At 43.7% G+C, this 11,326-nt stretch overlaps 1 protein-coding gene across 1 annotated transcript in view; it reads left to right on the top strand.

The window, feature by feature from the left end:
- SALL4 (spalt-like transcription factor 4) overlaps positions 1 to 9,417 on the top strand; it is an 18,993-nt gene extending 9,576 nt beyond the window's left edge. The window contains exons 2-4 of the mRNA XM_008587337.1: positions 2,089 to 4,446; positions 5,238 to 5,518; positions 8,366 to 9,417. Of these exons, the coding sequence (XP_008585559.1) occupies positions 2,089 to 4,446; positions 5,238 to 5,518; positions 8,366 to 8,785 (3,059 nt within the window). The 3' untranslated portion in view covers positions 8,786 to 9,417. The remainder of the gene's footprint in view (positions 1 to 2,088; positions 4,447 to 5,237; positions 5,519 to 8,365) is intronic.
- The last annotated feature ends 1,909 nt before the right edge of the window (positions 9,418 to 11,326 follow it).

Here is an 11,326-nt window from a genome sequence, read left to right as displayed (position 1 = left end):
GTATGTTAGTTTGCTAACATAAAAAGTAATAATCCATTTAATTAAAAGTGGTGTGGACCTTTTCTCCATGCATTTGTACATTTCAAACATAGGTTTTATTTTACAAAAAAATGTTCATATTTTACATACTGTTCTGCAACTTATTTCCTTCACCTAACTTTTATGACATTCAGAAATTCAGCATAAGTTTTGCACTATGGCTAGATGAAGGTTTACTCTTTTGCTGCTGTAAACATTTCTGCAAAAATAGAATCCCCGGAGGTTCGGCCCGTGGCTCACTTGGGAGAGTGTGGTGCTGATAACACCAAGGCCACGGGTTCGGGGATCCCATATAGGGATGGCCGGTTGCTCACTGGGTGAGCGTGGTGCTGACAACACCAAGTCAAGGGTTAAGATCCCCTTACCGGTCATCTTTTGAAAAAAAAAAAAATAGAATCCCTGGATATTTGTATACTTGTGTGGTATCTGTATGGTTTAGATTCATAGGTCCAGAGTTGTTGGGTCCGAGGTGTGCCCAGGTCTTTGTCCTGTAGCCCCAAGACTCCAATGACTAGATAGTAGTGGGCGTACATAAGGATAGCAGGGAGGTAAGAACAATGACTCGAGACACCATCCTTCAGGCTGCTTATTCCCAGGACTCAGGTGGCATGCTAAAGCACAGTCCCAGGACAGGAGTTAGAATGGGTAGGCTGGTACTAACCCTAAAGTGAATAGTTACAAAAGAAATCCATGGGCCAATTATTTTTAGCAACATAACTTTTCTCAAAATAGGACTGTGTTTGTTTTTTGTGTATTTGACTTCAGAGAAAAGGAACTATAGTTATAACAGTACCAAAGTTGTAAGTGGGGAACGTTAAAAATCCATCATTCCTGTTTCCGTTCTCCTCTTATATTTTGGCTTATTTTTCTTTTTAATGTCCTAACTATTAAGGCATTTTCAATGTGTTTTACATAATCTGGAAGGTCAATGAAGTTTTTTTCTTTGGTCAAATTGTTTCTAGACGTTATAGTCTTTTTTTCAATGTGTTTTCCCACCTGTTTCCGTTCTCCTCTTATATTTTGGCTTATTTTTCTTTTTAATGTCCTAACTATTAAGACATTTTCAATGTGTTTTACATAATCTGGAAGGTCAATGAAGTTTTTTTCTTTGGGCAAATTGTTTCTAGACGTTATAGTCTTTTTTTCAATGTGTTTTCCCATTTATGAATATATCCTAGGAATATCTTCTCAGTCTTCCTATCTAAATTCATCTAGTGTGCTCTTCTTCATATTTCAGGTAAATTTAGTTACTACCATCATGATTGTTGGCACCTGTAAACTTTTATTGACCCTGGTAGGTAGCTGATCATTACATTGATTGAATGAGTGATTTGCTGCAGTTTCACTTTCTATGGGCCCAGAAGGGAGATCAGCAGCTATGATTTGAGCAGGTTTGTAATGTCCTTTTCATTGACTGCATGAAATCCATTTGCCTTTGCAAGCTAGCTCTGAGTGGGATACAGAGGGTTTGGATGGGGATCATTTTAATAAATCATACGCATTTTCTAGGGCTGCTGTAACAAACTGGATGGTTTCAAATAACAACAATTTACCATCACACAGTTCTAGAGGCCAGACATCTAAAATTTAGCTGTGTCAGCAGTGTTGGTTCCTTCTAGAGGCTGTGAGAGGATCTAATTTGTTATCTCCTGTTGGCTTCCAGAAATCCTTAGCTTATAGCCACCTAACTCCATCTCTGCCTTGTCATCACATGACCTTTATTCTTTGTGTCTCTGTCTCAAATCTCCCTTTCCTGTTTCTTATAAAATAATGCCAAGCGTTGGATTTAGGGCTCAACCTAATTACATTTGCAAAGACCCTGTCCCAAAAGATCAAATGCACAAGGAGGGTGAGGGTTAGGACTCGGTCATATCTTTTGGGGGACACAATTCAACCTATAACGTAAGTGGTTAGTTCATTCATACTCTTTAGATGACTTTATTTTCCTTAACAGTCTTCTGCCTGTTAGAACACAGATAATGAAGACCTGTCACATTGTGAAATCCTTTTTCAGGGGCAGAGTTCTTAGCTTTCTTTCTCTCGTCACAGGTGCTCCAATGAACCCCATGGGGAATGGCAGTGAAGCAAGCGGGGATGAAGTGGCAGTAAAGAGGCTTCGTCAGGAGGAGACTCACATCTGTGAGAAATGCTGTGCAGAGTTCTTCAGCATCTCTGAGTTCTTAGAACATAAGAAAAATTGCACTAAAAATCCACCCGTCCTCATCATGAATGACAGCGAGGGGCCAGTGCCTTCCGAAGACTTCTCTGGAGCTGTACTGAGCCACCGGCCACCCAGTCCGAGCAGTAAGGACAGTCACAGGGAGAATGGTGGCAGCTCAGGGGACATGAAGGAGAAGCTGGGTGTGGAATCTGTCATGTACTTAAAGACAGAGACCGCCCCACCACCCACAGCCCAGGACATAAGCTATTTACCCAAAAGCAAAGTGGCCAACACTAATGTGACTCTTCAGGCACTACGGGGCACCAAGGTGGCAGTGAATCAGCGGAGCAGTGATGCGCTACCGGCCCCTGTGCCTGGTGCCAACAGTATCCCGTGGGTCCTGGAGCAGATCCTGTGTCTGCAGCAGCAGCAGCTACAACAGATCCAGCTCACTGAGCAGATCCGCATCCAGGTGAACATGTGGGCCTCCCATGCCCTCCACTCTGGTGTGTCCAGTGTGTCCAGCGTGGCAGGGGCCGATACCCTGAAGACCTTAGGCAGCCACATGTCCCAGCAGGTTTCTGCGGCTGTGGCTTTGCTCAGCCAGAAGGCTGGAAGCCAAGGTCTATCTCTGGATGCCTTGAAACAAGCCAAGCTACCTCACACTAGCATCCCTTCCACTGCTAGCTCTTTGTCTCCAGGGCTGTCACCCTTTGCCCTGAAGCCAGATGGGGGAAGGGTGCTGCCCCCGAACGTCATGTCTCGCTTCCCGAGTGCTTTGCTCCCTCAGGCCCCAGGCTCCGTGCTATTCCAGAGCCCTTTCTCCACTGTGGCGTTAGATCCATCCAAGAAAGGGAAAGGGAAGCCACCGAACGTCTCCGCGGTGGATGTCAAACCCAAAGATGAGGCCATCCTCTACAAGCACAAGTGTAAGTACTGTAGCAAGGTTTTCGGGACTGATAGCTCCTTGCAGATCCACCTCCGCTCCCACACTGGAGAGAGACCCTTCGTGTGCTCTGTCTGTGGTCATCGCTTCACCACCAAGGGCAACCTCAAGGTGCACTTTCACCGACATCCCCAGGTGAAGGCAAATCCCCAGATGTTTGCTGAGTTCCAGGACAAAATGGCCGCAGGCAATGGCATCCCCTATTCACTCTCGGTACCTGTCCCTGTAGATGAATCGAGTGTCTCTTTAGACAGCAAACCTGTCCTTGTAACAGGGACCCCCTCCATAGGGCTACCTCAGAATCTCTCTTCAGGGACTAACCCCAAGGACCTCATGGGTGGTCCATTGCCCAGTGACCTGCAGCCTGGGCCTTCTCTGGAAAGTGAGGGTGGACTCACACTACCTGGGGTGGGGCCAAACCATAATTCCCCAAGGGTTAGTGGCTTCCATGGGAGAGGGACCCCCGAGCCAGGGTCAGAGACCCTAAAATTGCAGCAGCTGGTGGAGAACATTGACAAAGCCACCACCGACCCCAACGAATGTGTTGTTTGCCACCGAGTCTTAAGCTGCCAAAGCTCCCTCAAAATGCATTACCGCACCCACACAGGGGAGAGACCATTCCCGTGTAAGATCTGTGGCCGTGCTTTTTCTACCAAAGGCAACCTGAAGACGCACCTCGGGGTTCACCGAACCAACACGTCCATAAAGACGCAGCATTCGTGCCCCATCTGCCAGAAGAAGTTTACCAATGCAGTCATGCTGCAGCAGCATATCCGGATGCACATGGGTGGTCAGATCCCCAACACGCCCCTGCCGGAGAATCCCTGTGACCTTACGGGCCCTGAGCCAATGATGGTCGGTGAGAATGGCAGTAGAGGTGCCATCTGCCATGAGGATGTTGTGGAAAGCATCGATGTTGACGAGATCAGCTCCCAGGATGCCCCCAGTAGCTCCTCGAAGGTCCCTGCACCTCCTCCCAGGATCCTCTCAGCATCACCCACTCTGGGGTTCCCCATGATGACTTCCCTAGATGTCCCGGGAAAAATGGATCTTGCTACTTCTGGTCTGCAGCGGCAGAGCAGCCGAGAAAATGGTTCAGTGGAGAGCGATGGCCTGACCAATGACTCATCCTCACTGATGGGAGACCAGGAGTATCAGAGCCGAAGTCCAGATGCTGTGGAAACCACGTCCTTCCAGGCACTCTCCCCGGCCAATAGCCAAGCAGAAAGCATCAAGTCAAAGTCTCCCGAAGCCAGGGGCAAAGCAGAGAGCTCCGAGAACAGCCGCACTGAGATGGAAGGTGATAGAGCTTTGGATTTAACTTATGTCCATTTTGGGCTCAAAGTCGTCAAAAAGGAACTTGGGTTGAACTTTACAAATGGAGAGTATGATCTGAAGCAGCTCCTCTATAGGGCAATTAGCTTTTCTTTTCTGTATTTCTGGGTAGAGGGAAATAATAATTACCTCTATCCTAGTAAGAACCATGCTTTTTATTTATGATGGGTAATGCAAATGGGGTATGAACAGCATACTTTTTGTTGGTTTTAATTTTGTCTTTGAGCCCCATGGGGACACAGGGTTAGGGTAACCTTACATAAATTCCAATACAAGTATGTTTGTGGAAGTGGGTGCTATTCCTTGAGTCTTGAGATCCCACTCCTTAATGTAATGTTTGCAAATTAATCACTCTTGAGGGGGGAAAGACTAACCTGTTTTAAATGCATGTATCAATTCTGGGGTGCCTGTTGATGTCATTAATAGTAAAATAGCGGGACAACTGCATCATAGAATCGAAGAAAAATGGTGTCTGGCAGTACATAAAAGGCAGAAATTCGAACTTCAATTACATGTGTTCCTGTGTTGCCCATACCTTAATACAGACCATAATGGTAAATTTTCCGAAATGTTTGAGTCTTTATTCTTTGTGCAGATAAACGATTGAAAGGAAGCTGCTTTTGAGGTGTAAATTTCCTGAAAGCCATCTCTAGTCTCTTAAACAAGTGGGCAGTTGTCAAAGTTCTTTTTTGGTTTGAAGAATGAGTAAGTGCTGGATGATAACTATTTGGGTTTCTTTTCCCCTCCACATACTAGGTCGGAGCAGTCTCCCATCAACGTTTATCCGAGCCCAGCCAACGTATGTCAAGGTTGAAGTTCCTGGCACATTCCTCGGACCCTCAGCCATGTCCCCGGGCATGACACCTTTGTTAGCAGCCCAGCCTCGCAGACAGGCCAAGCAGCACGGCTGCACGCGGTGTGGGAAGAACTTCTCTTCTGCTAGTGCCCTTCAGATTCACGAGCGGACTCACACCGGAGAGAAGCCTTTTGTGTGCAATATATGTGGGCGAGCTTTTACCACCAAGGGCAACTTGAAGGTGGGTTTCTTTAGGCTTCCAGCAGGGCAAGGGTCTGGGTTGCTAATCATTGTGATCCATGATGAATTCTTCTATTAAGACCAAATGGAATATACAGTTATATCTCATAGCTGGCTCTTAAAAAAATTTTTAAAGAAGTATATTTTCTCACATTGCAGTATCTCAAATTGGGATGCTTCTTACAGTGAGTGGGATAAGAAAGCATTGTGTCTATAACTGATAATGGCTTTTTCTAATCTTAGTGGCACATAAAGCAATGATACATTCTACAAGTGATGCTATACGGGAGCAGGACGTGGTAAGTCCAGCATGGGTACTATTCCCTCCAGTTGGAGGAGACTGATTTCTTTGAACAATAGTTAAGTAGAGGTATGAAATAAAGTCTGGAACCATAGATGGTATTTGTCATATGTTGTAATGAACATATGACATTTTGATTATTTATGGTCTGGCATATGCTTTTCCAGACTTGTTGACCACTCTAGTTGGTTTTTGTTTGCCTGAGCTGCTAAGTTGAGATAAATACCTGGAGTTAAATGTGTGTATGATACAATACCAGTGGAATTTTTTTTTAAAAAGCCCCTAGGTTATCAGCCAAACTTTTAAAAACTGAGCAGCTGGGTCCTTCCAGAGGGTGGTCTATATTGCTGTCATTACTGTTAAGATAAGTTGTTTCCACCTAAGATTTCATGAGGGAGGAGTCTCCCATGTAAGGGTTGGAAGCAGCCAGCGTGAGAATGCAGGATGGGGAAGGGGCTTGGCTTTTCCTCCTGGCCCTATCTCCAGTTTGCTGTGTGACCCTTGAGCAAGGTGAATCCCTCTGCATCTCCCTCCCTGATGGCTAGACTAATTGAATTCTTCATAGTTAGAATATAAAGGTTTAAACTTCAAGTTGAAGTTGACCTAGAAGACTCATTTTAAAATTAAAACTCTCTGGGCTCAGACCTAGTTCGCCACCCATGGCAAAACACACCAAGAAGGTTGGGATCACTGGGAAATATGGGACACACTATGGTGCCTCCCTTCTTCAGTGGAAAACTGAAGAAAATTGAAATTGGCCAGCACGCCAGGTATGCTTGCTCCTTTTGTGGCTAAACCAAGAAGAAGAGATGAGCCATGGTGATCTGTCACTGTGGTTACTGCATAAAAACGCTAGCCAGTGGTGCCTAGACCTACAACACCACTTCTACAGTCACAGAAAAATCCGCCATCAGAAGACTGAAGGAATTGAAAGACCAGTAGAAGCTCTACCATTTGAGACATCATTAGCCTATAATAAATGAGTTAATTTACACTAAAAATACAAGAGTAGTAAAATTTAAAAATACTTATTACAAAAGCCATCTATATTAATTTTTTAAATCTAGTTGACAGAAACATGGGAGGATCACAAAGTAACTTAATCTGTAATATTGACTTCCAGAAATATAAAGCTTAATGAGTTCACAGGCCCTGGGTGAACATCTGAATATGAGGCTTTGGGCAGATAATTGGCAGTGCCTCGGTGTTTTAGGCATGGGAATGGTGGTGATGATAACTTCTGGGTTGTCCTGGAGATTAAGTGAGTTGCGCTAGTGAAGTGTTTCAGATCGTGCCCTGAACGTCACTGAGTGCTGTTTAAGTTTAGCCTTATTGCAGTCATTAACAGCTTGTTATAGTGATTAACAACAAGTCTCTTCTGTTCTTAAAGAAAAGGATTTTAAAAGGATTTAAAAACTCGAAGGACAGGCAGCAAAATAATCGAAGAAATAGCCAAGTTGAAGAAGCAACAAGTAGCAAGCCGTAAGGTCTCTTCGTCAGTAGAACAGATCTTGCCTTGCCTATCATCCGAGGTTAAATAGCATCCACTTCCCACTCTGGCCATCTGCACCTTTCCCAAGGTTTATTTTCCCGTTAGCAAAGGTTACAGTCATTGATGTGCTATATATTTAGATGTCAGCTCCATCAAGGGCAGATCTGATTTGTTCAAAAATTACTTTTTTAATTTAAGTTTTTATTCAAATAATAGTAGATTCACACGTGATGAGAAGTTATAGGGACATCTTTGTCAGGTTTCTTGGCCTGGCTTTCCTCATTGGTAGTATTTTGCAAACCTGTAGTCTAATAGCACAACCAGGATATTGACATTGACACAATCTACTTATCTTGTTCAGATTTTCCCATTTTACTTGAGCTCAGGTATGTATGTGTTAAGTTCTGTACAGTTTATTACCTATGTAGGTTTGTGTATTCAAAGGTTTTAACACTAGCACTTGGAATAATGCCTGGCACATAGTAGGTGTTCCCATAAATGCACAGGTAAACAGTGGGGCAAGACAGTTGGAGAATTTAAGCACCACCTTGGTTACTCTAGGCAGAAATGTTGGCCAAATGTTGCCACATGAACTGATTTCTTTTTTTTCCAAGAGACCAGTATCTGGGTCTTTAATTTATGAAGTCTATTTTTGTTGTTTTGGTGGCTGACTGGTGCAGAGAACTGAAACTTTGACCTTGGTGTTACAAGGTCACACTCAGCAACTGAGCTAAGTGGGCAGGCCGTGAAATCTAATTTCTTTTTTTCTTTTTTTTTTGACCGGTAAGGAGATTGCAACCCTCAGCACGGTGTGGTCCGCACCACACTCAGCCAGTGAGCGCACCGGCCATCCCTATGTTAGATCTGAACCTGCAGCCTCGGTGCTACCAGCGCCGCACTCTCCCAAGTGAGCCACAGGGCTGGCCCTAATTTCTAAATATAAAGTGTGCAAACACACTGTTTGGGTAGGACGAAACCCACATGCAGACTGGTTTTGGCTTGCCAACAGGCACTGGCATCTCTTTTGATGAAACCTTTCTGTCCTGTTCTCTTAGGTTCACTATATGACGCACGGGGCAAATAACAACTCAGCTCGCCGTGGGAGGAAGCTGGCCATCGAGAACACCATGGCTCTGTTAGGTACAGATGGCAAGAGAGTCTCAGAAATGTTTCCCAAGGAAATCCTGGCCCCTTCAGTGAACATGGACCCTGTCGTGTGGAACCAGTACACCAGCATGCTCAATGGCGGTCTGGCCATGAAGACAAATGAAATTTCTGTGATCCAGAGTGGCGGTATCCCACCCCTCCCGGTTTCCCTGGGCGCCAGCTCTGTTGTGAGTAATGCCACTGTCTCCAAGATGGATGGCTCCCAGTCAGGTCTCAGTGCCGATGGGGAGAAACCAGGTGCTACTGACAGTGTCCCCAAACACCAGTTCCCCCACTTCCTGGAAGAAAACAAGATTGCGGTCAGCTAAGCTAAAGGAGAACTTGCATGGAAGGAGATATGCAGACAGAGTGAGATCTCTGGAATCGTGCTTTTTATCTTTTGTTTTGTTTTTCTTAAAGAACCCATCTCCTCCTCCTGTTTTCTTTTTTCTTACTGATATGCAAATGATGTTTACGGTTGTGACCACAACCTCAGGCAGTCCTTACAATCACAATTGTTGCTATGCTGCTTTGCGAAAAATGAAAACAAAAAAAATGAAAAATCAAAAAAAGAAAAAAAAACATACCAAAACAAATACAGACTAGAATTTTTTTTTTTAAATTCTGGAAAGAAGCGGGTCTTGTAAAGTAGCTTTGTTACTTGCAACAAACTGTGTACATAAAACCTTCGTACAACCTAGAGTGACTGTTTCCAAAGACTGTCACCTATTTCAAGGTGGAATAGTTGGGACTTACTGAACCACAGTGGAAAAGACAACTACTTAGCCTAATTGGGGGAGAGGGGATACTATATACTTCCATGGTGACCGTATGCGGGTAAATGGACAAGGTCTGTCATCTATTTAGGCACCTGTTTTATATGCCCCCCAACCCTGTACTCATCTTTTCTTTTGTTTTTTGAATGTACTTTAAAAACAACAACAAACTAAGGTGTGTAGGATTATAAAATTCTTTCAACCTTAGGACCTTAAGTAGGATGCCCTCAAATGGACTTACACTCATCTTTTCTTTTGTTTTTTGAATGTACTTTAAAAACAACAACAAACTAAGGTGTGTAGAATTATAAAATTCTTTCAACCTTAGGACCTTAAGTAGGATGCCCTCAAATGGACTTACGTTAGTCCTTAGGGAGTCAATGTGCGTGTTGCTGCTTATTTAAATACAGTTAAGTTGAAACCTCAAGAGTGCCAATGGACTTCCTCACTTCCCGGATGCCTTCATCTTCCTGAACACCAGAAGAAATGGGCACCTGGGCGGGGAATCTCAGGTGACTTAATTTAGTTCGCCAGTGCCTACTCTATTGAAGAACTGGGTTTTCATTCTTGAGAAGAAGCTCAAAACGACGTGTTTCCTATCACAGGTTCACATACTAATTTTTTAAAAAATTTCCTCAGTGCAACTTATGCCAAGTAATTATGAAGTTTTTTTTCCCTGGGTATTGCATGAAGGCTACGAAGTTGAAACAGGCAAGTCCTGAGTGTGAAAGCTTTAATTTATCTACCTCATTTATTTTTTATTTTTGTAGCCATAGTCTCTATTTTCCTATTTTATGACCGCTGAAGTATTCCCAGGCCCTGTCTTAAGCCTAAGAGTTGATGTATTTGTGGGAAAGCTGGACGTTCAAGATGTTTTTGTGATTCCTTTTTTTTTAATCCCCTTTTTTGTGCATGTAATAATATTGAGCAAATGATGAAACGTTGCTCATATGGTTTAATTAGGAGGAAGAAAGAAAGACCGTAACTTCTGATGGAGAAATCTTTCCCCTCTATATGAAAGGCCCTTATTGAAATGTGGATCAAGACTGTTACCCAAAGTTTTGTCTCTTAGTTATTGCACCTGACTTTAGGATCCAAAAAATTTTTTTTGCCAAGTTGTGCCTTTCCTTCTTGAATTGTAAGTGAACACAGTAATAGTACCTGTTTACACTGTGAAGTGGATATTGTTACAGAGAACACACTAGTGGCTTTCTCACTTTGAGCTAATAATGCCTTGTGAATGTATGATCTATGGAGAAACCCCTGTAGTTGTACCTGCTGATGCTGTCTGTTGGAAAATAAAATTTGAATTGTTTTGGTTTTCTTTCTCACCAGGCGTGTATGTAAGTTCTTTGGTACTTTCTGCTCTAAACCTGAAAATCTTCACTTGATAATCAATTCCAGCTGCCTCTAGCTCCTAGAGTCAGAGATAGACATCTGGTTACCTCCGTACTTGACCCACTTCTCAAGCACATACAACTCTGCTGGTTGGCATCTTCTTTCCTTTTTAAGGCATACAACTTTGGAGTGAGCTCATTCTGGAGAACTTTTGCTTTGTGTTTGCTTGTGACCATAGAAAAGCTTGCCATGCGTTGGATTACCCCACATCTCAACCCATCCTAACCTGGTATAAGTCCCTGGGCAGACGGACAATACTTATTTCCACCCATCTTGGCCTGCTTAGAAGGGAATGGGCTGAGCAGGGACGGGGGAGATGCAGAGTTACCAGATGAATAAGCTCTAGAGATCTGCTGTATAACATTTGTACTTGTAGTCAACAGTGTGCTGTGCTCTTTAAAAAATTGACATGGGCAGACGGACAATACTTATTTCCACCCATCTTGGCCTGCTTAGAAGGGAATGGGCTGAGCAGGGACGGGGGAGATGCAGAGTTACCAGATGAATAAGCTCTAGAGATCTGCTGTATAACATTTGTACTTGTAGTCGACAGTGTGCTGTGCTCTTTAAAAAATTGACAGGGCAGATCTCATGTTAAGTGTTCTTACAACAATAAAAGTTTATTATAAAAAGGGGGAGGGCTAAGAGCCATATAGGAGGTGGCATTTGATGCCAAGGGAAGATTGATAGGGTAGT

Source organism: Galeopterus variegatus, unplaced genomic scaffold, assembly GCF_000696425.1.
Source record: "Galeopterus variegatus unplaced genomic scaffold, G_variegatus-3.0.2 Scaffold4336, whole genome shotgun sequence".
NCBI classification, from domain to species: domain Eukaryota; kingdom Metazoa; phylum Chordata; class Mammalia; order Dermoptera; family Cynocephalidae; genus Galeopterus; species Galeopterus variegatus.
The sequence above is the reverse complement of the archived record's forward strand: the minus strand, read 5'-3'. Positions and strand labels throughout refer to the sequence as shown.